Source organism: Lycium barbarum, chromosome 3 (genome assembly GCF_019175385.1).
Source record: "Lycium barbarum isolate Lr01 chromosome 3, ASM1917538v2, whole genome shotgun sequence".
In the NCBI taxonomy this organism is placed as follows: Eukaryota; Viridiplantae; Streptophyta; class Magnoliopsida; order Solanales; family Solanaceae; genus Lycium; species Lycium barbarum.
In genome coordinates this window covers 124,048,735-124,074,006 of record NC_083339.1, presented here as the reverse complement: position 1 = coordinate 124,074,006, position 25,272 = coordinate 124,048,735, and the positions used below count along the sequence as shown (strand labels likewise).

The following is a 25,272-nucleotide window of genomic DNA, read 5'->3' as shown; positions in this document are numbered from 1 at the left end:
ACGAAACAAAGTAGAAATTGATTTTTTCCTTATTCTAAAGAGTCCATTATTATTGATTTAATTGTTTGATTTTCTAAGCATTTATTTTTTAACATTGTTTGTTTTATTAATATGAGATTCACATTTTTTTTTAATATTGTTTGATTATGTTAATATGGGGTCCACTTTTTTTTTCCTGTGAGTTTGGATGTGGTCAGTTCCACTTTTTTTTCTTCCTTTTTTTAAAGGGACAACGGACGATGAAGCATGAGTCTAAACCCATACTTTATATAGTTTTTGTTTTTTATATATTGCTTGGTGTAGTTTAGTATGGGGCCCACCGTTTTGGACATTATTAGTTTGCATTATTTTTATGTGTATATATATATATATATACTATGTTCAAAACACGATTGATATAACATTGTAATTTGTGCTCCGTATCTAAAACTTTATTATATTAGTGTTTGCTAAGAATACAAAGTCTGCACTTTTTTTTTTTGATATTGTTATTCTTTTAATATGGGATTCACTTTTTTTTTTTTTTTTTTATATATATTGCTTGATTTTGTCAATATGGGATACTATGTTCAAAACACGATTAATATAACATTGTAGTTTGTGCTCCATATTTAAAACTTTATTATATTAGTGTTTGCTACAAATACGCATGGTGTTTAATATGGGGCCTACAATTATTTTCACATTTATTAGAGTAAGGAAAAAATGAAAAAGTAATTAAATTCTATCTTATTTTAATATATAAATATTTTAAGTATGTTACTGTACAATAATTTCATTTGCTCCCACTAATGGATTGATACACACGCGGTAATGAATCCATCATTATTGACTTAATGAGATACTTTGGAAATTACATGAATATTGTTTGATTTTTTAATATGGGGTGCACTTTTTTTTTTGGACATTATTAATTTGCATTATTTTTATGCACATATATATATATATATATATATATATATACTATGTTCAAAACATGATTAATATAACATTGTAGTTTGTACTCCGTATCTAAAACTTTATTATATTAGTGTTTACTACGAATACAAAGTCTTTTTTGACATTATTATTTTTGAATATGGGGTTCAATTTTTTTTTTGATATTGCTTGATTTTGTTAATATGGGGTCCACTTTTTTTACCGTGAGTTTGGAGATGGTGGGTTCCACTTTTTTTTTATATATTGCTTGATGTTGTTTAGTATGGGGTCAATATATATGGGGCCCACATTTTTTTTTTTTACAATTTTGTTTTTTTTATGGGCCTGTTTAATATGAGGCCCAATTTTTTATTTATTTATTTATATATATACTATGTTCAAAACATGATTGATATAACATTGTAATTTGTGCTCTGTATCTAAAACTTTATTATATTAGTGTTTGCTAAGAATACAAAGTCTACACTTTTTTTTTTGATACTGGATGTTGTTTAATATGGGGTCCACAATTTTTTTAATACTGGATGTTGTTGAATATGGGGCCCACAATTTATTTATTTTTACAATTTTTTTTAGGGCCTGTTTAATATGGGGCCCAAAAATATGGGATTCACTTTTTTTTTCAATATTGCTTGATTTTGTTAATATGGGGTCCACTTTTTTTTTCCCATGAGTTTGGATGTGGTGGGTTCCATTTTTTTTAATACTGAATGTTGTTTAATATGGGGCCCACAATTGTTTTTAATACTGGATGTTGTTGAATATGGGGCCCACAATTTTTTTAATTTTTTTTAATACTGGATGTTGTTGAATATGGGGCCCACAATTTTTTTTTAATTTTTTTTAGGGCCTGTTTAATATGGGGCCCAAAAATATGGGATTCACTTTTTTTTTCAATATTGCTTGATTTTGTTAATATGGGGTTCACTTTTTTTTTCCCGTGAGTTTGGATGTGGTGGGTTTCACTTTTTTTTTTTAGTTTGGATGTGGTGGGTTCTACTTTTGTTTTAATACTGGATGTTGTTTAATATGGGGTCCACAATTTTTTTAATACTGGATGTTGTTGAATATGGGGCCCACATTTTTTTTAGGGCCTGTTTAAAATATGGGGCCCACTTTTTTTATTTTTTATTTTTATGTTGGTGGGGGGGTCCACAATTTTTTTAATACTGGATGTTGTTGAATATGGGGCCCACATTTTTTTTAACATTTTTTTTAGGGCCTGTTTAAAATATGGGGCCCACTTTTTTTATTTTTTATTTTTATGTTGGTGGGGGGGTCCACAGACGGACGACGAAAGAAGCACCAACCGGTGCTTCTAATATAGTAGAAATGATATCCCTTACCTGGTTTAGAGAGACACTTTGGGAAGTAAATATAGAGTTTCATATTTTTGCTTTGAATTACTTTACATTAAAAGGTGGGGATAAGGGAATTTAACAGGCGGAGGATAAATATGGCCGAACATAACAGTGGGCAATTTGCACCATTGCCCTTACTTGGGGGTGGTCTTTAATTTCCCCCCTCAAATTGGTGGTCTTTAATTTTTGCCCTTCGTTAAAAACCTTTTGATTCCGGGTTCGAATCTCCACTCAGTCAAAAATTAAAAAAAAAATAATCACAAGGTAGAGTTTGGATTCGCAAGACAGAGTTTCAAACTTTACCTTAAGGTAGAGTTTTGCCTTCAGGCATAAGGCAAACTCTACCTTAAAGCAGAGGTTTGCATTAAGACAATTTATTTTTTTACTCAATTGAAATTTTACAAAACTTTGCCTTAAGGCCTAATTTTTGCCCGAATAGGCCTACTTTTGTTATGAAACTTTATCTTGCTTTTTTTTTTTTTTAACTGAGACGGGGTTTGAACCCCAAACCTCATGTTATTAGGCGAAAGACAAAAATTAAAGACGAGTAATTTGAGGGACAAAAATTAATGACCAGTGCCTTTGAGGGGCAGTCAGCACAAAAAAAGGGGCAAACATGGCCCTAAAGTTGAATGAAAAATGTAAATATATCAAAAAAATATATCGAATGACAAATATAACTTATTAGTGAGAGTGGATGGCAAATCTGACCCTTTACCGAATCTAAAGGGTCGGACAACGAGGAGTCGGATTCATTTGGATCCTTAACGAAGAAGCTGAAACTGGATTGGGCCCATTTGAGCAAAAGTGGGCCCTAACAGACTTGCCCCACGCGGTGCCGTACTTTCAGAAACAACAACTCGTTCTGTTTTACTTCTCAGACTGTTAATCACTGAGTCAAATACCCCACTGATTTAGACTTCCCTCTCCCCCTTCATCTAATCACTACGCCTAATTACAATTAACTGACTTGCGATTCTTCAATTCCTCAGTTGATCAATACGTGTAATTTTTTCATAAGCTCATAATTATGAATTTCCCCCAATTTTGAATGGAAACCCTAACCCTAGATTTCAATTTTTTTATTAGATCTTCATCTTTTTCCCTTCTTCAATTCCAGTTTTCTCTTTTCTTTTCTGGTGGGTGACCGATCAAAGCCCCATATAATCTTTGCCTGATCGTTGAATTCTGTTTCTTTGAAGACGAGTAGGTGGCCCTAATTTCATTAATTTGAGACGTATTAATAAGATATTGATTTAAAATTATAAGTACAGAATTGGGTTTGGTTTAAAAATATGAAACAAGGAAAAAAAAATGTATTTTTAGTAGTATATAGATACTTATTTTAAGGAATGGGAAACTCAGAAACTGAAGGAGGAATGTTGGAATGTGATACTGGGAGTATTGTTTGGGTTCGAAGGCGAAATGGGTCGTGGTGGCCTGGTAAAATATTGGGGGCTAATGAGCTTTCGGCGTCTCATTTGATGTCTCCACGATCTGGAACTCCAGTCAAGCTTCTTGGCAGGGAAGATGCTAGTGTGTAAGTCCCTTTTTGGCTGCCATTTTTCTTATTCTGAAAGAATTTGAATTTTGTTGAACAATATGACACCAGTGTTTAGACTTGTAATTAAAACAACTTTAGTGGCACTATGGGTTTTTATGACAAATGTGGAGTTTTTATGGCGGCCTTTTTCCAGTATAACTAGATGGACTTGTCATTGGGATTGCGTGTGTGATATTTCGATGATAAGCATGTGTACTTCCTTTTTTTTCTTTGGTTGGGGGGGTGGGGGGTGTGGGTGATGCTGCAAAGAAGTAAACTTTGGAATAAATGCAGTTATAACTATGTCGGATAATTGATGATTAGAGGCTCTTGGATCATCAAGATAGGTCAAGTAAATTCTGCCTCCAGGGAACGGGTCCAATGGCAAACGTAGTACAACGTTGCATGTGTGGTAGGCGCATGTCACGATTTGAATACTGCTGTGAGCTACATGTCCGATATTTTAGTGAGAAAGGGTAGGGGGCAAGATCATTATTCAGCAAGTTTCAAAGCTCTTTATCATTCACCAAAAGAAATAAGAAGAAGATAGGTAAGTGATTTCTCCAAACCCCCCGGCCTCCCCCCCCAAAACAAAAAAAGAACAAACCCCCAAACAAAAAAAATGTAAGTATCTTTAATATGCTTCCTGCTTGGATCTCCTTGTTGGATCCCCGTCTAGTCACTTGCCAAACTATGGAGCTTGTCTTATGGTACTCGTATCACTAGGTCTTTGGCATCGGTAGAATAGATTCTCGAGCTGGAGAATTTTCAAGGCTATCAGTAACAGCTACACTACACACTTGGTGGGTTCGAATGCCAAATTTATTTAACATGGTTGAGGAAATTCCTTTTGATTTGTGCTGAACTGAAAGGAAATGTTGTGCGTAGATTTTGCTAGGGTAATGGGCTATGTTCACCTTTTGCTTATAGCAAGAATGAAGAAGCCAAAGATACCTAATAATGTTTAATTGCACCAGTCACTCTTAATTTCTAGAAATGGTTTTGGTAATTGGTCAAATACTGCATTTACATTCCCAATGCCCTCTATCTTTTTTACTTTTTGGCTAAAAGGTACAAACTGCTTATATTCTTAGTATGATCTGTCATGGTATTTCTCTCTGTCTTACCAGGGATTGGTATAACTTGGAGAAGTCAAAGCGTGTCAAAGCATTCCGTTGTGGTGAATTTGATGATTGTATTAAACGTGCTGAAGCTTCCCAAGGTATGCCTCCAAAGAAAAGAGAGAAATATGCGCGTCGAGAAGATGCAATACTTCATGCTCTTGAACTTGAGAGGCTATTGCTAGAAAAAAAATATGGAGCAGGTTTTTCATCCACTGTTAAGAGCAATAAATCTACTGCTGATTTTGTTGGAAGAGAGTCTGTGACATCATCAGAATACCTGGAAAATGGGAATGGGAGACACATAGGACCTAAGTCCCATCAAGTTTCTACTAGATCTGGAGTCTCCCTCGAGGACAAGGGTGCACTAAATATTTTATCTGCTGAGGTACCCAAAGATCGAAATCAACTTAGTAGGGATGTTGATAATTCTGGTGTACTTCCGAGAATGAGAGGTTTACAGGATATTGCTCTTAGTACTGCTGCTTCAGAACATAACCATTCTCCATCACTTGCTTTAAATGGTACTGACCAACCTGTGCTTGATAGCAGTGCTCATGCTGTTCCTGATGGGAGTAATAATATAGATGGCCTGGTTAATGTTGAGAAAAGAAGTATGTCGGAGAAAAGAAAACCGTCAGAAGATGCATTGGTAGAAGATATCCTTGTCAAGAGGCGTGATAGGCGCCGCCCTCTTGCTCATGTTTTGCAGAGTTCTGAAAATTTGCCAGTTTCTCTCCTTCAGCCGGACTCAGTTTCCGTTTCTACCTCTGATACAGGGAAGGAGCTGCCTCGAGTTGAATTGCTTACAAAGAATAGCAGGTCTAGGTATCTGGCAGTTGAACCTAGCAACAGTTTATCTGTTGGAGAGAGTCATCGATCCCAGATTGAATTTCCAACATTGAAGGCCGAAGATAACAATTGTTCTCGTCCTGTTGGCTTGTGTCAACAGAATGGTTCTGGATCAACAGAGTATACTGAAACTGATTCAACTGAGTCAGATTCTCTGGAATCAGATACCGATGATGATCTGGCTACACTCTCAGGTTGTCCCTTTTTTCTCTTCACCCTTGACTCTTACATGCGCATCATATACTTATTTTATTTTTTTCCAGTTGAAGATAAAAGAAAATACAAATTAAGAAATGAAGCCGAATTAATCTATTGAAATGTTTGACCTTAATAGCTCCCATAGTTAAATATTCTGTTAAGGCTCAAATATGCCCCTAACCTTTGCGAAATTGTACACATTTGCCCGTCGTTAAAAGGTTGGTGCAAAGATGCCCCTAATGTTCTTTTTTTTTAGCCATATATGCCCTTGAGTTAACGGAAAATATTGGAGGGCATATTTGTTCAGTTTCGCAAACGTTAGGGGCATATTTGAGCCTTTGCCGTTTCTGAATATTATGGCACAAATAATTCTCAGATTTTTTGGGGAGTTCGCTTTATGCTAGCCAATGATTTATTGCAACTGCATTTTGAAACTCCACACTTATCGTACAACCCCTCACTTTTCTCTCTTATTCTTTCACTTGTTTATGAAATGTCGGAAGCTCCGAGTTCTTCAAATAGCTGTGGAAGGGTTTGTGGATGTGGAGTTGTGGAAGGGTTTGTGGTCATGGAGTTACTGCACTCCATCTCACTTATGGACTTCAAATAATTCTACTAAATTTCGGTTATGCGTGAAATTCGCGAAAGGGCCAAACCACATTGAATGTTATGTAAGAAACCGTTTAAATGCTTAAAATGTGATACTCTTTCTATTATTATTATCAAAATTTTGAGCACTGCGGGAGTCCGGGAGACATTTTTTCATGTGTCATAAGTCTGATGTAAGTTATCTCCTTTTTTATGTTATGTTTTGTTGCGGCAATTGTTGCATCCATTATCGTGTAGATATTGGGACTGAGAAGACGAAATATCTCGAAAGCACTATCCAGATCATCAACAAATTGAAAAATAAAAATGGTATTATCATTAGTAAAAAAAAAATCTTTTGAAAAGGGAAAATTGTGCTCTTGTTTGTGAAAACAATCTTTAAAAGATGGTTGTAATTGCATCTGCTCTTTTAGTTGTATAATTTTGATGTAATGCAATGGTGGATGGATTGTAATTACAAATGTTTTTTTATGTTTTGGAATGCAATAATATTTTGTGCCATAATATTCAGTAACAACAAAGGCTCAAATATGCCCCTAACGTTTGCGAAACTAAACAAATATGCCCTCCAATATTTTCCGTTAACTCAAGGGCATATATGGCTAAAAAAAAAAATGTTAGGGGCATCTTTGCACCAACCTTTTAACCACGGGCAAATGTGTACAATTTCACAAAGGTTAGGGGCATATTTGAGCCTTAACCGTTAAATATTTTGAAGTATTTGAAAATTACTGGATTATCTGAACTATTCATATTTCTTTCTAATGCCCGAGTCACTTTTTGCATGTTCTACTCTTTCTTTAGTAAAAGTGCTGAATTTTTCTGAAGGAGCATTTCTTGTTTGGTGTTCATCCCTTTCTATGCATCAAGTTGTAACTTAACTCCGGAAGTCCAAACAAAAATTTGCAGCTTATATTGTATTTTCTGGTTTTTTCTATTAGTACGCATGTTTTCCCATGACCATGTTGTCCACTCGTGTTGGCGTACGAGTCAAAGGTTGTAAGGGGAATCCTTAGGGTAGGAAGTTCTCCAACATTCTTCATAACTAGTGAGCAAGCACTCTGGAATTATCTAAGCATGTGCAAGTTCAATTAACGACCCCTCCATGTTATCTTAAAGATTTCACCTACCTGCTGAAGCGAGTGAAATTTTTTGTCTTAACTAAAGTTGTGGTGTTTTATATTCTGTTCTGCAGTACATTCCGCGGTGGAGTTTATTGAAAAGAGAATTGGAAGCATCCAATAGAATTTATCAAAAAACTTAGTACTCCAACAGAATAATTTAGGTCCCTTTCTTGAAAAAAAAGGATCCCTTTCTTGAAGAATTCTCAGAAAGGGATTTTCTCTTTACCAATTAAAAAAAAAAAAAAGAAGAATTCTCAGAAAGGGATTGCCAGAATGGACCCTAATTACTCTGGGTCACATTATCAGCTTGATCCTGGTGACCTCCCTTGAATTGTGCACTCACGTAGTTTGATGTTTCTTTGAAGGTAACTGATCAAGCTAGTGCTTAGTACAAAATATCCAAAAGACAAAAAAGATTTGCAAAATAGGTTTAACACAGAGAAGAACCTATTTTATTTTTGAGAATGTGAAGAACCTTTTTGAAAGTTCCCAGAAGGCATTATGATCTTTCAACATACAAGGACTTAACCTTTTTTTGATAAGGTCAAGGACTTAACCTTTTAAGCGAGCACAAGTACTATTGGTCCAATTCTAGTTTACTCTTGTCCCTAGGTGGATCAGAAGGTTGATTCCCTTTTGTATCCAGGTATTAAACTTGCAGTGATTTAGCCTTCTCAATTTCACTTATCCAGGAAAAAATGCTTTACCCTTCTCAAAGCTAAATATATGGGTTTAAGCGTACATGATAGATGATTGAAGTTAGTTGTTGAGCTTCCTTCCATGATACCTGGTCCATATTCTATGGACTTACTATCACAAAAGAAATGTAGCAGTGTCTACAAAAAAGAAAGAAAAAGAAATGAAGCAGTGTCTGTTGTGCATAACAATTACAGTTTGCTGCTTGCTCAGATAACCTGTTCTCAACCATAGACTGGTTTAATTGGTAGTTTGCTTCATATTCATACTTGGGATTGATGTCTTGGTGAACTCACATCGATACTAATGCTAGAAGTTAGGTATGTCGCATACAAGGTGCAGATCATTTTTTGTCAAAATTTTGGTGTAAAATGGGTGGTATAATGCATTGATGTGGTCGTGAACTGAAAAAATCCTTGTCTGACGCGCCTGGTTCATGTGCCATTTTATCCCCCATCACCCTCATGTACATTGCACATCAGTTTATCAAGAAAATACGTCATAATCTGTTCTTCTGCACATATTTCTCCTTGAAATTCATGTGGCACTTTAGTAAATGAGATCACCCATCTTCAGGTGGCCTTTTTTCTCCCATTAAATGGAGAGGGCAAGTGAAGAATTATCTGCCTAGGTAGGCTAATGTAGCTTGTTTGATATGCAGATGGTGCTGCATCTATAGAATTAGAACCCAAATATGTAGGAAGATCTGAAGCACTACCTGAACATGGAAGCATGAGCAGCGAGGAGGTGGATGATTTTACACTCGCAGAAGGCACGTCTCATCCATACCATCAGGAGTCTGTCTCTGCTGGATTTGGGGTGTCTAAATGGAAACTAAAAGGGAAAAGGAATAACCGAAGCCTTAACAAGAGGTTTGTTGATGCTTTTGATGGAGATCTTGCAAGGAGACCCCATATGTCTGCTTTCAAAGAAACGGGAGGTTATGCTTGTCTTCAGGATGATCTGGTTACAAGATCCAAGGTGCAAATGGCTGGATATGGATCTAAACCTCCGGGTAGAGCTAGCCGAAACATGTTCAGTTGGGGGGATTTGGCTTGGGATGATCAACCTTCAGTTAGAGGATACTGGGAGGAAGCTAGTGAGTGTTTTGATCCTATGAATAGCTACCGTCATGTTGGTGGCAGGACCATGCTGGTAGATGTGGACCTAAAAGTCCAGTCAAGCTATCAGAGAGAACATGTGCCTATGATTTCGCTGATGAGTAAGCTAAATGGGCAGGCAATTATAGGACATCCTATCCAAGTTGAAACCCTTGCAAATGGTTCTACCGAAAGCTTCCTTGGGGATATTGATGATGATTATCCAGAAACATTGGATTATGATACATCACTCCAACCTACATGGAGAACTGCTCGCAGGACTGCCAGTGTTCGTGTTCCACGGCCACATTCATCAGCATCAGATAATCCTGAAGGAATCAAGCATTTCCAGGGTTCTGATCATCACAGAAATGTTCGAAAAGCTGCTGTAGGAGGCATTCAGAAGGCAAACACGACGAGGAAGATCACTTCCCGGTCTCCCATAGAGAAAACATTTTCAAGAAAGCCGGGGAAAAAGGTTAGTTTATCTTCTAATCAAAAGATAAGGACACTTTCTTCGATAGCCTCACAGCAGAAACAAAGTAGTGATTCCAACAGTTCTCTAGTGGATGTACTCAAAGCAGAGACACTGCCAAGTGTTGTTGCTTGTATTCCGGTAAAGTTAGTATTCAGTAGGTTAAATGAGGAGTTAGTGGGCCGTCAGTAATAATTTTGTAGCAGGGACTTAGTAAGGCAATACAGACAATAATATACAGTAACATGTAAAATTTTACAAGAAATAATCGTATACTTGCTAGTACATCCATCTCTTGCTAATCTTTTTGTCCAGGCAAATGCAGTCTCATGTATCTGAGCAGCTTGAATGTTAAGGCAAAGCAGGTAGGCTCTGCATTGGGACGCTGTTTAGGATATTAACTTAGTTGTATATCAGGTTTCCTTATGTAATTTTTCTCTTTAGTTTATAAGGTTTGGTGATAGCGTGTGGCTCTCTGAAGTTGAGGCTGGGTAGACAGATTTTAGGTTTTTGGTACATATGAGATTATTATGAATGTAAATTGTAAAACAGAAATTATACTGACTTGGTGCCACAGACTTTGTGGCTTTAACTCTGCAACTTGCCTGCTGAAAAAACACACCTTTCTCTGCAACATCTGCCTGTGTGCCTTGGCATTTGGGATAGGGTTTCTCAAACTCAGCTATGTTGTGTGAAGAGTTTGACTCAGTTGAAGGAACGTTACATTACTTTCTTTTTGATAGTTTATTTATTACTATTTTGGAGTACTTTATATGTACATAAGTGTGTTGCCCACGGGCATGCATTATGTTTGTACAATTCAAACTTCTTTGTTTAAGAAAACGAATAAGGGCAAACCCCTCTTGGATCCATTGATTCGTCCATTACATGCTTATTGACGTGACATTGTTCTCTTTGAAATGTAACTTGCTAAGATTTCTTAAACTACGACCATAATTTCTAGCCACTTTTGGCTTATGCAAGTAAACTCTGGAGACTGGTACACACATGAAGAATATTCACTAACAAAGGATATGCATTGAACGAGGCACACAATGAAACGTGATTAATACACCATTATGTAACAAACATGGGTTCAAATTAGGCCTAATTATATGTTTTAATCTATAATATACAAGTGAAGAACGTCGAAGGATAGATAATTTTTGTTAAAATAATTAGACGTAAAGAAGGCAAAGAAGAACTTGGGGGTTGTAGACAGATGGATTACGAAGACTTCGCAAATCTTAAGCTAAAGTAACTTGTTTTGTCCACAATCAGCCATCTATCACTCGTGCACCTTGTGTGGCCACTTCTATTAGCTTTTTGCACTATGATTTCTACCTTCATCTCTGATTATGTGTTACGAAAAAAGGGGGGGGGGGGGGGGGGGAAATCTCTGATTATGTGTAAATCTCCACAGTGAAACTTTCAGATCGTAAGTTGTGATTCATTGGGCATTTTTGGAAGTGCAATTTTTGTTGGTTTAATTCACACCCCTTATTACCCCCAATTTTCATTGGATATCAACCTCATACACAACCACAGCTCTTGTGCTATAATCACCTTAGAAATATTACATTAACATGTTTATGTCCATATTCAACCAAACAAAATTATATGACATTTCCTTAAATTGCAGTAAATGATAAGTAGATACCATTTTCAAAAATATTATCTCTATCTTGTGTTTGTTCGATGCTGGTTTTTTATTTCTTCTATAAAAAGCTGAAATTCTGTTACTTCGACGAAGAAAAAATATTCATCCAACAGACGGCACAACACCATTTATTACAGTCGAGATTGGAAAGTTCGATGATAGATTGGCCACTCAAATGTGGGATTAATTATAGAACAGGGAATAAGTTCAATTTTGTTCTTATAACTTTGTGAGATTGTTCAAGTTTGTAAACATATTCTACCATTAGAAGATTGCGCCAAATATGTTTATTCACTAACAGCGGAAGGTCCCAACTCCCCACACATGGACTTTTTGTACAAAGAAAAAATGGTCAAGTTTGCCCTTGAACTAAGTGAAAAGGTCCATATTTGTACTTGGACTTTGCATAATTGTGCTGATTTCATTTACTCAGGTAGCATTCATTATTGTTCTAATCAATCACCATCTTAACAATTAATTCTCCCCACGTAAAAATACTACCTGAAGACCACCGTTACTCCATCACCACTTCAATCCAACGACACAGGCATAAAAAATACACAAAAACCACCCAATTAATCAATCTCTTTCATACCTCCATCTTTACCATTTTATAAGACTGTCAGTACTTGATATGATCTCAAATGACGTAAGTCACTCAAGGATTACACCCAAGGCCAAGACATGGAAATCCAAGTCCTACAAGCCATGCAGATGCTAAGAGGGACATTGGAGCCCTTTGCGGAGCCACATAAGAGGACCTATGACTTGTGGATGATGGCTTGGGGGAATATTGAAGAGGAAGCCACAAGAAAGGAGGCTACTACACAAAGTGGCTAGAAGTGCAATTTGGCTAGAACTGCAATTTATGGCTAAGGAGTGCAACTCTTGGTTAGGAACGCAATTCAAGATTAAGGGTGCAATTCGAGGCTATAATTGCAAAGCAATTGGGAGTATGAAATGAAGGACCCATGTGGGGGTTATTTTCGCAAAGTGCCTCTTTTGGGCCTTTGTTGTAATAAGCTTTAGTATAAATAGACCCCTTAGTCTTCATTTATATTTTAGCTTGAATATTGATAAAACTTGAGTGTTTTGAGAGTTTGTTTAGTTATCTTAATATAGTTTTTTGGTTGATTACTAAGTCTGATTTCTTAGTTGCAAAGTGAATCAAATTTCCATTTAATTCATATAGGATTGCTCATTTGTGTAATCAAATTGAGACTTCTTTGAATTCAAGTAACTTAGGTTCTTTTGATTGAATTCCAATTAGGAGGGTTTAGGTTTAACATACCTAAGCTCCTATATATTTCATTATCAATTGGGTCTAGTTTCTATCCTCTAATCTTCTCATCCCCAATTCTCATCTACCCTTTAATTTCCGCTTTGTTTTGTTTGATTTCCTTAGAGTTTCCAATTAGGTTGTTATAAGTCCACCTTGATTGCCATAGCGTTGTTACAAATGATTTAGAAGCTAAACATTGTGTACTTTAGATTTATTTTAGCACTAGGAGGTTGATGTGAGCTACAACATCGCTATTGATGATATAGTTGTATATATGAAATTTCGATAGAGGTGGAAATTTCACTTGATGGGGCGTGTTGAGAGTGGTTTATTGAGCTTAGGAGATATACATATAGAGGCGGAACCAGGATTTGAAGTTTGTGGGTTCGGGGTTCTAATTCTTTAAAGTTACTGGGTTCTAAACTAATAATTTATACATATTTGACAAAAAAATTAATACAAAATATATGGTTCGGATCAAAGTTATTGGGTTCGACCGAACCACTGGAGGGCTAGCTCCGGTCCTGGATACATAGGTTCTGAGTGAAGAAGATGATGTTGCTCCCAACAGGCCGTGACCTGGACAGTGACCTCTTCTTCAAAGTTTAGGGACAAATCTTGACCATTTAATTCAAGGGCAAATCTAACCTCTTTTGTAAAAATGGCAACGTGTTAGAAAGCCTTTTTGTTAGTAAAATAACGACATACTTGAGCCAATCTTATAACAATTGTGGTATATTCGACCCCCTATATTAACATAGGGCAAATTTAAATCATTTATACAAAGTTCAGGAGCAAATTTGGACCTTCTCCTTATAAAATGTAGATTCATTCGGAGGTGCATTATAGAAAAAACTTGCTTCTAGCCATTGTTTATACCAAATTAATAAATGCAAGACATATATCTTCAATACACATATTGTATTTTTCAGTTAATCATGATTAATTGATGATATGTTTTCTCACTTTAATCATAAACTACTGATATTAAATTACTTGATTTGTTGCAAATATTAAAATATGTGCGAGTATTTACTGTGTTACACTATTCCATGGCAGAAAGAATAATTAGATATCAAGTTACCCAAAATGCCCCCAGATATATGCAGATTGCTCTCTCCGTGTATAGGCAATTTAGTCCAAATTCTTTTTTACAACGGCTAATGTAATGTAACATAGCCGTTGGGGAAGGGGTTTTACATTGGTACAAACCCTAAAATCCTCATAAAAATCATTTGAAGGAACTTATATAAATCCATCAATGAAAGTGAGCAGAACCACATTAATCAATCTCTCTAAGTTTCTCAAGCAACCAACAAGCGATCTCATTCTCTTTAAAATTCTATTCTATTTGTCTGCTTTTTATATATTGTAATTGTTTCATTTGAATTTGTTAACCTGATTTTGATTTTGCAGGGTTTGTTAATCTGGTTTCCTGATTCTTTTATTATTCAATAATTTGTTCTTGTCAATATATATATATTATATATTATATATTTTTGTGGTAACGTAATGGATGCAGGATCATACTCTGCTTCCTCAAATAAGAAACAATCGCGATGCCCTCTTCAGGAACAACTTCTTCAACGTAAAAATTCTCGTGATAATGTATGATTACTCACCCCCCCAATTCATTCTCTATGTTAGTCATTATTAATTGTTACAATTAGATGGGTATCTCAAGAATTAATTATTCCAATTTAAAAAAAAAAAGAGAGGAGATGGGTTTTCATCTACTTTGCCAATGTTGCTTTTGATCTGATAGTAGTAACATCTTTCCTATAAATTTTCATTAATTGTTCCATAGTGTGATGGATGTCTCATGAGATTTTTTCTTAGAAATAAACGATGAGATGGGTTTTAATCTACTTTGCCAATTTTGCTTTTGATCTGATAGTAACATCTTTCCAATAAATTTAAATTGAAGAGATGGGTTTTCATCTACTTCGCCAATTTTGCTTTTATCTGGTAGAACAATTTTAGTTTGACTTGTTTTCTTTTTTAGCTTGATTGTGGGTGCCCTCTAATCTCTTTTTTTTTTTTTTTTTTTTTTTTTTTTTTTTGTGTGTCAATTGCTTTTGGGATGGGGGTGTTTGATAGTTAGAAGCTCTTTTTTCCCCTTTTTATTTTTTGAAGTGCAAAACATGAAGATCTCACCATCTGTTTGATTGTTGTCTTGTAACAGTTGGATAGGTTTATTCCAAATCGATCAGCGATGGATTTTGACTATGCTCATTACATGCTGACGGAGGCAAAGAAAGGTAAGGAAAATCCAGCTGTCAACTCTCCCTCCAGAGAGGCTTACAGGAAGCAGCTTGCAGAAACTTTCAACATGAACCGGACGCGCATTCTGGCTTTCAAGAACAAGGCACCCAATCCTGTTGAGGCAATTCCTAATGAGTTTGCCTCTGTTCAACAGGCCAAACCTGCAAAACCCCGTCGATACATTCCTCAGGTAGTTGCATTAATCTGCACCAAATATGACATTTTTATCGGTTTAATTCTTGTATGACATGTTTTTAAAGGTTTTATTTGTTTTTGTGCAGACCTCTGAGAGGACATTAGATGCTCCAGATATCATGGATGATTACTATTTGAATTTATTAGACTGGGGCAGCAGCAATGTTCTATTCTATTGCTCTTGGTGGAACTGTATATCTGTGGGATGCATCTGATGGTGCTACTTCAGAGCTAGTTACTATTGATGAGGAAAATGGACCTGTTACGAGTGTTAAATGGGCTCCTGACGGTCGACATATTGCTGTTGGTCTCAACAATTCTGAAGTCCAGCTTTGGGATTCTACAGCAAATCGACTGGTATGTTTCTTTAAGGGTTTATTTCCACACAGGCGCTAGCCAGAATATACAAAATCTACACACTGATTATGTATATTATACTTTTGAGTGATCCAAAAGTGTAATTATCTTTAAGTCAATCTTATGTTTGAATTGTTTAAACCAAATGTTCATATGCTAAAATATTTTCATTCTGTAATGCAGTTGAGAACTTTGAAAGGCGGTCACCGATCCCGCGTTGGTGCTCTAGATTGGAACAATCACATTTTGACAACCGGGGGAATGGATGGTCAAATCATAAACAATGATGTGAGAATAAGAAATCCCATTGTTGACACTTACCAAGGACATCACCAAGAAGTGTGTGGTCTAAAATGGTCAGCCTCTGGCCAGCAATTAGCTAGCGGTGGAAACGACAACCTTCTCCACATATGGGACCGATCAACGGCTTCTTCCAACTCTACAACACAGTGGCTTCACAGGCTTGAAGATCATACAGCTGCTGTTAAAGCCCTTGCTTGGTGTCCTTTCCAGGGTAACTTATTGGCCTCTGGTGGTGGTGGAAGCGACAGGTGTATAAAGTTCTGGAATACCCACACTGGTGCTTGCTTGAACTCGATTGATACAGGCTCTCAGGTTTGTTCCCTTTTATGGAACAAGAATGAACGTGAGCTTCTAAGTTCTCATGGTTTCACTCAGAATCAGCTTACTCTATGGAAATACCCTTCTATGGTAAAGGTAGCTGAGCTTACTGGCCACACATCCAGAGTACTTTACATGGCTCAGGTAAATTCTCATGTGATTGCTGTGTCTTTTACATTCAATGCTGGCTCTTGAAAGAAAAATGCTAAAAGGTATTCATTTTCTTGTTTATCGGTTTTGCAGAGCCCAGATGGTTGCACAGTTGCATCTGCAGCTGGAGATGAAACTCTCAGATTCTGGAATGTGTTTGGGACACCTGAAGTAGCAAAACCTGCACCAAAGGCTAATCCTGAACCATTCGCTAACCTTAGCCGTGGTATTCGCTGAATGACAAGGGAAAGTTGCATGCTGAAGATTTGTGTACAGTCTTGCTAATACATATACTGGTACAAAGGACTCTAACTGAAGAAAACAATTGTAAATCCTGAACCAATTCGCCCACCTGAACGAACCGTGTTTCACTGAATGGTAAGGGAGATGCTGAAGATTTGTACAGTCTTGTTAATACAAATACTGGAACAAAGCTGACCGAAGAAAACATTTGAAAATTCAGTTCTAATATGTACTGAAATAATTCTTTTTTTCTTTGTTTGATAGTCATATTCGTGCTACTTAGGGGGATAGTCATTTGTTTGTTTAAGCGGCTGCCAAAATTTGGACTTGGTCTCACACCAATTGTGACAAAAGGCCTGTCTAGAAATTGTCCCATTGTACAGTTTTCTGATGATGATGTATTTCTCAATACATAAACATGATTCAGTATTTCTCAATACAAAACGTGATTGATTTTGAAACTATCATAAGTGGAGTTGAACTGAATCTTTCCAAAAGTATTTTTTTGTATAGGTGAAACTTCGACCTGCTCCGCTTTAGTGGCCTTTGATTAATATTATTTTTGTTGACTAACCAAATTAAAGTATTCTCCTCCTATGAAATTACCAATTTTTCCCAACTTCTAATTACGGTTCCCATCATAAACCAAACTAGTAAACATCTACATCATCAATGAGCAGACATGACATGAATGAGCAGACATGACATGAATGAGCAGACATGACATGACAACCAACCTTTTTTTTGGAAAAAAAAAAAATTAAGTTGTTTTTTTTTTGTTTTTTTATTTTTTCATGAAAGCATTTCTCACACTTGGCCTTATATGCAAAGTTTTGAGCAATTTGCACGATTGACCTCTTCATATTGACCGGTCTTTAATTTTGTCCCTCAATTCGCTGGTCTTTAATTTTGGTCCTTCGCTAAAAAAGGTGGCCGAAAATACCCCGAGGGGGTTTGAAATCCAGTAGAGTTAAAAATAATAATATTTACCAATGCCTATTCTGGCGAAGTTATATAAAACCTATGCCGGATACGGCAGACTTTGCCTTGCAATTTTTTTTTTTTGAGCGGTGTTAACCCAGAACCTCGAGGTATTTTCGGCTACCTTTTTAAGCGAAAGGCAAAAATTAAAGGCCAACAATTTGAGGGGAAAAAATTAAAGATCCACCCCAAAAGAAGGGCAATCCGCGCAAAAAAAATGTTTAGTTTTCATCTTCCATCAGAAATCCAAAAAGCTGAAAATTACACCCCTTACTTTGAAAATGAGCGGTCATAAACTTTTGAACCGTCGCTTACCCATGGGCTTCAAGGTCAAAATGCAAAACTTCTTGACCTTGCTTGAAGTAAAAAGCTCATGGGGAAAGGGAGGTCAAAAGTACCACCCATTTCCAAGATCATTCTCGCAGATCACCCCTCTAAAAAGATATTATAAAATCCAACAAGAAAAGGAGTAAAAGACATTTTGTTGAAGTATGTGCAAGCTAACTTAGATACCACTATTGTGAAGGTAAAGAAGATCAAGCATCTTCTGTATACCTTATTGCAAACCAACATTTTGCTACCCTTGCTCTTCTTAGCCAGCCTGCTTCTTGACCATGAATCTTTTATATACAGTATTCCTATTCTACCAGAGTAGGGTGAAAATTCAGTATGTGCCATCCATTCCTATATGTTAAAAAGTCAAACAATCTACATAAATGATTTGTTCTAACCAGTTCCCAGTTCTAAGGCAACCAAATGCATGTTGCATTAAAAGGCATATAAAGCATGTTGTTTAATGAAGCTTTTGCACCAAATTAAAACAGGTATTCACATCCAGGATTTTGTATTTCAATTCCTCCTAAACATAAATTCCATTGTCCAGGAAAATAATTCTGAAGTTCAAGAGGTGAAGCCAATAGTGACAGCGTTCCTTCTGCTCTTCCTCACAGTCCAACCCTGTGAAACTAGAGCAAGAACCATTACTAATGACAGTATCCGAAACTACAGAGTTCATACGAGTATGTTGCAATTTTGGATTACATACACACATCACCTCCAGATACAAGCTATAAGGCTACATATTTCCGACAAAATTAAGCTATCACTACCATAGCAAATTTAAAAACAATAATTTTGTATGATACAGCTCACAAATGGTCCACAGACAGAAGACAATTCTTTCACCCCTCACACCTCCATTCCTTGTGTAACATACAAGGTCTAGGCACAATCATGTAGATATACGTCTCATGTAAGTATCTTCATGAACAAAAACTGGATCCTGACTGGTCTGTGAAGGAAATTGCGGGTGTCCCATTGCAATGCCACCTTGACTTGGAGCTGGTGGATGCCATGGATCGTTACTGTTCTTTGTGGATGTCAAGGAAATATAATAGATAATTCCAAGAGCAACGCTGGCAAGGGACAAGACAGCAGCTCCCGCAAATACTCCAGGCTTTACAACATAGCAATAGTAGTTGCCAAAGTACAAGCTCTCTTCACCATGCTGATCATTCAGCGCTGCGCCCGTTAGCAATAATAGAAATGCTATAACAAATGTAAACCTGCATAAGCAGCAAGTATTAGAGACCTTTATTAAAGGCTTCTTCAGATGGTATGTAAGATCAAATTGATCCCCCAGAGAAGCAACTTTTTATAGCATATTCCAATGCATATGAACAAATGCAAATTAGAAAAGAACTTTGGTTGAGGGGCAACGAATCTTAAGGTCAAGACAAAAAAATTGAGGTTCAACATCATCATCTAGACCACATTTCTGGAATCACAGCAAGATATCTTGTGCCCTTATACATAAAACAGAGGTTTAATCTACAAGGACTGCATTCCCTGAAGTTTGAAGAGGTTGGGCATGAAAAAAGGGAGACTAATAAAGTAGGCTCCTGCCCATCCCCCTTACACATCACCACTTCAATGCGGTGTACCGGAACTAGCATCTGTAGGACCAGCAAGGTACCAATGGTTGGTGAAGTAATAAAATGATATCGTATATTTTTATTTGGATTAATTACTGTCCTTTAAAAAGAGGAGTAAGAAGGCCAACACTATTACTACTCGTATCCGCAAGCCACGACATATGCTAAAATTATGATACCTCCAAGAATTACTAAAAAAGTTTGCACATGCATTTGTTACAACTTACAAGTATGTGAGCCAACATTACAGATGTAAGGCAAGTTTTTGGCTTCAGTAACGTTGATAGATATTTTATCATCCTTCTATACAAGTCAAAATAGGTCTAACATTCATTCTTTGGTCGATATTTGAACAACATAAAGGAAAGATCAGAAAAATACAAAATAATGACTGGTTTAAAGTAATACTGATGTCAAAGGTAACTGTTGTTTAGGATTTTCGTTGGCTGCGGGGACTTCTCCTCTGTAAATATGGCTTCAGCACTGCCCTAGTGCTATCAATACCAATGTTACCAATTAAAAAAAAAAACACTGATGTAAAAGGGTGCCTTTTTCTTTCTCAAAAAAGAAAAATAAAAATAAAATTGTGATGTCAAAGGGACAACATCACGGAATAAGCTTGTCAACTTTTGAATGTGGGAATAATGAACGTCTACTTTGCCTTGACAGCAGATATATAAGGTTTCTGCTACTTCCCAACACATACCAGGCAGGATTATGATAGAAACTACTACAACGATCATCTGTTATTAGGGTCAGCCTCCATTTGATCCACTACAATAATGAACAACTGAACTTGAATCTGATTAACAGTAAGTCAAATTACAAGGATAGAGAGAAACAAATGAATATTCCATTTGATAAATGTATTGCAATAATGACTATTGAACTTGAAATTAATTATGTACAGTTCATAACCAACTTACCAGGATACAACAAAACATATTAGTGCCAGTGTCCAATTAGATCCTGATTGATGTGGGCCTTTCCGGCAACAGACACATCCACTAGCTACATTGACAATTATTTGAGCAACCATAAGCGCCATAGCAGCAGTCAGTCCAAGACCCAGTGCAGGACTCCTTGGATATACACATTCTGAAGGAGAGGAGAATTGGACCTGAGAACCCTGAAGAATAATTGAATAGTGCTGTCAATTAGTCACTCCAACCGTCTAAGAAAGCACAAAAACGTAAACTCTCTTTATCCAAATATTCTAAGGACCCAATTCCCCAATAGCAAACATGAATCCTGTAACCATCCTTAGCAAACGAAATTTAGCATGCAACCGAATTAAAATCAAAGATCTCTTTTCTTAGTCCAATTGCGCTATCCATCTACCAGCCCCCGCCCGCAAAACTCCTCCCATGTATTTATGAATGGTAGCAGGGCAATGGGTAAATAGTCGCAGGAAAACTCATTTAGAAGAACAACATCATGAAAGCATTCACATAAGCAGTTCATTTGGAACAAAGATTTGACAAATAGTATTAGAGAGCAGAATATACCCATGAATATTGGGGGGGGGGGGGGGGGGGGGGCGCACAAGAGGGTTCATCAGTATGTTTACTTCTTTCTTACTAAAAATAGCCACCGCCCATAACTATTTTCCAGATTAAACCATTGCAAAGGGATGGAATCTAGACTGAACACCTAGGTAAGCAGATAACAAAAGCTCCCAACATACAATCCGTCACAGACATAAGCATATACAGACCAACAAAGTAAAAAAAAAAAAAAAAAAAAAGAATCTTTGGTTTTTTCTTATGGGGGAAAATTACCTTAACCCTTGTAGCCTCAGCAGCAAAACCAGTAACAGCAGATAACAATCCAAGAAATCCCACAACACCACTAATTATTATCACCTTTCTCTCCATAGACTCTTTATCTCTTGTTTTAAACTGTCGGTGTCACAATCAACAACTGTTCTTTTTGGCTGGTTAAAAAAAAAAGGTAGATAAACAGTTAATTTGTGGAAGAAGAAGAAAAGGTGGAAAAAGGAGAAGGGAAAGAGTAGAGAGGAAGCAATGCAAAGCTTGTGAATGTATAAAGAGAAAGTTAATTGAAGTGGCACAGAAACTGGATGAGCTCGTCACACAGGGAGTGTGTGTGTTTGTCGTTTAGTTTGACCCTGACAAGTGAAAATATAGGAGAAGGTTTTATTGCAGCAGTACTCTTCTTTTTTTAAGACAAGTACTGACAATTGAGAGAAGTGGTTGGCAAAATCTAACACACACTTTTCTTAGCTGAGATACCACAGCTAAGTGCCGACTTGTACTAGATTCAAAATAGTACTCCTACTAGTAAAACATTTTAAGATTACGTGAATAATCGAGTAATTATTTCATACATAAAAGATTCTACATAGTACTGTATTTTAGGGTGTCAAAAAAATATAAAAAATCTACCGAATCTAATCATACTGAACCGATTTATAATACTTTTTTAATAAAATCGTGGATTTCTATTTAAGCTTATACCCGTCCCGAATAATTAGGGTGGTCTTTTTAATTTATACCAAAAACCGAAAAATTCCCGAACCGAACCTAATAGTCTTACTTGTATGAAATATATTTTATATATTACAAATATGTTAAATGAATATATAAAATATATTTATAAGTTCTGTTTCAAATATAAAAAAAAAATTGGTTACTAAATTTTGGGCCTTTAGTTGATTGGATTTAGTTTCAAAAGGATAGCTCATATACATAGTCATACGGTCATAAATTTAGATGATTTAAGTAGACATTTTTTGTTATAGTTAGCACTAACAGAAGTTTACCTCCATCTCGGTCTTCTCTACTATGTTGCTTGATGTATATGTATCAAATTCAAGCTGTGATTTCTGTGGCCTACAAGCTAATGCTTGTTTTGGCTCAATTCAACATTGTTGTCTTTGGCAAGTTATTCTTCTCCCTGGTCAATTAGTGAGGGTTCACGTCGCGATGATGCCATCGTTGTTGTCTTGCTACTTGATATAACACATTTCAGTTTAATAATTTTGTGTAGTTTTTTTTAATAGCTTTTACATTAAATATTTCATAAGAAACCAATAGAAGCTTTATTTGATGGTGTACTACAAATAGGTTTGTGGAGGTCTGTGTCGTTACATTTTAATGGTGGTGTTTTTTTAGGTGACACTTTAAAACTAAAATGACCGAAAATTAACCGAACGGTACCGATACCGAAGAAAAACCGAAATGATGGGACGGTCTCGAAAAGTTTAATTTTGGTCATACAATATAAAATAACCGAAAAATTGGGATGGTATAATTTTTTTAAAATAACCGACCGAACCGTTCCATTGACACTCCTACTGTATTTGTTTAGTAAATGGGCCCCAACTTTGTTAAGCATTAGTGTGCCAATTTATGTGATACGATTTCGAGACTAAAATAAGAAAATCACTAACCGTGATTTATTTCTATGAAATATTCTAAATTATTAATTATAGTGCCTTATAATTTTGTTTATGTAATTTTTAAATATGTAAATTATTTTCAAAAATTTTAAAGATTGCATGTCCAGATTCATGATCAAAATAAAAAAGTTTGACTCTCGAAATCCAAACTGCATCACATAAATTGAGACAAATGGAATACTAGTAATATATATATTAAACGTTTTTAAAAGAGTGTGTGAAAGTTGAAGGTGTGTTGATTATGCATTTAACCTGAAAAATAGCAAAACTTTTGTGAGCGGAAAAAATCACTTTGAAACTGGACAAAACTATTTTTTCAAATTTAAAACTCATCTTTAAAATAAATTAAAAGTCTAATGTATAACTAAATGCTGTTTTGAAAATGTTCATGTCCAAACAAGTTCTTAGTATGAGTGATAAGTGATTAATTCACAACCTTAAAGTGGGAGGTGGAGGGTGCTTAGCACCTGAGCAATCCCCTCTTGTCGATTTTGAATTATTTGTTTTAAACCCCTCTCTAGGAGCTCTCGCTTTTTGCTCAATTGGTGACTCGAACTCACAATGTTAGGATTGAAAGTGGAGAACACTTACCATATGAGCAACCTCTCATATCAATTTTTTTTTTTTTTGATATTCAGACCATTTTTAAAGTATTTTTTTCCATATAAGCTTGAGTGATTTTATTACAAATTACTTTACTAGAAAATTTCATTAAATTGAGTGATCATTTAAAGAAGGGCAAAGGTGAAGAGCAGATATTCTTCTCGTTAAAAAAGTAGTGGATATATACACCAGTTGTTACATAAATGGTGCAGATATACTTTTTTACAGATGGATTTAAAAAAAATTATCTTATTTTTTCAATTAAAAAATGATACACCCATTTTTTAGTGGATTTATTTTTTTAATGCCACGTGGTAATTATTTTCTGATGGGACGGGTCTGGTTCAGATAAAGAAATATCTCCGTGGCTTTAAAAAAATAGTTTACCTATTCTTTTAAACGAACCAAACCGAACCACCAGATAAAATAATCGTGGCTTTAAAAAAATAAATCTACTAAAAATAGATAGACTTATCCACGTATTATTATTTTTTAATTAAAAAAATAAACTAAATGATTTTTTTAAAAAAAGTCTTCAGCAAAAAAGATATATTTGTGGCATTTATGTAATGGCAGGAATATATATACACTATTTTTTTAGCGAATAATATATATATTCCAAATCGCAAAGTTAAGAATATATTTACACCTTTACCCTTTAAAGAATTTCTATTAACTTTCTTAATCACTGGCGAAGAAACGTTGCCGCTGGACAATGACAAATTGTGCTGCATTCTTCAATCTCCACAATGGAGTTCAATAAAGTTGAAAATGATTAGTCCACTTTTTAAGATGATTATCTAATTACTATTGACACATTCTTTTTATTACATTTTTTTTTCGTATAAGCATTTGGTACTATTACGGTATTATTTGGTACGTAGACAAAATTATTCCAGGATTAAAATTCTGAAATTAATTTATCCTATCTCTTGGGATTAATTTATCCCATCTAGGAGGTGAGATAAAATAATTCCAGGATTAATGGGATAGGGATAAGATGGAATATTCCATCTTTAAGTTTGGTATGCACTTTATACTTTATTTGGTACAGTTAGTGCTGGGATATCCCAGCTAATACCGTATACCAAACGACCCAGTAGTATTTACTTATTTAATTAATTCTGATTAGTATCGTAGTACTTATTATTAAGAATTTTTTTTCAGTTTTAAGCTTCAAATTCCTAAATTTCTCGTTAAGAGTGAAAGAATTTTATTTATCCTGTCACATTTTTTGGTGCGTTACTCTAATGCTACATTTGTTTGCATACAAGGACGGATCTAGACAATTCGGCTTTTACACACATATATTAAATATATTAAAATTAAAAAATCTGTTAAATATCAATAAATACTTGAATATGAACCCAGTTATTATAATCCTAGTATTATTATGAATTTAATATGCAGTTCCGGTATTCAGTTGTTTTAATCATTGTACTGAAAAGGAGATACAATACATAATTAGCCCCACGTTTAGTTCAATACATAATTACCCCCATGTTTAGTTCATAATTAAGCATACAACACTGTAAAAAC

General features: G+C 35.6%; 2 protein-coding genes and 1 pseudogene across 2 annotated transcripts; 2 read left to right on the top strand and 1 right to left on the bottom strand.

Moving 5' to 3' along the window:
* The first annotated feature begins 3,157 nt into the window (after positions 1 to 3,157).
* Positions 3,158 to 10,890, top strand: LOC132632228 (uncharacterized protein At1g51745-like). Its single transcript, XM_060348074.1, has 3 exons — positions 3,158 to 3,840; positions 4,974 to 6,010; positions 9,105 to 10,890. The coding sequence occupies exons 1-3, from the start codon at positions 3,653 to 3,655 to the stop codon at positions 10,208 to 10,210; spliced, it is 2,331 nt and encodes a 776-aa protein (XP_060204057.1). The 5' UTR covers positions 3,158 to 3,652; the 3' UTR covers positions 10,211 to 10,890.
* A 3,232-nt stretch (positions 10,891 to 14,122) lies between these two features.
* Positions 14,123 to 17,255, top strand: LOC132632227 (cell division cycle 20.2, cofactor of APC complex-like; annotated as a pseudogene).
* A 1,332-nt stretch (positions 17,256 to 18,587) lies between these two features.
* Positions 18,588 to 21,931, bottom strand: LOC132632226 (protein MODIFYING WALL LIGNIN-1). The gene is made up of 3 exons (XM_060348073.1): positions 21,488 to 21,931; positions 20,633 to 20,835; positions 18,588 to 19,337 (listed from the first exon to the last, which is right to left on the bottom strand). Exons 1-3 carry the CDS (start codon positions 21,581 to 21,583, stop codon positions 19,004 to 19,006), a joined length of 633 nt encoding a protein of 210 aa, XP_060204056.1. The 5' UTR covers positions 21,584 to 21,931; the 3' UTR covers positions 18,588 to 19,003.
* Between the last annotated feature and the right edge of the window lie 3,341 nt (positions 21,932 to 25,272).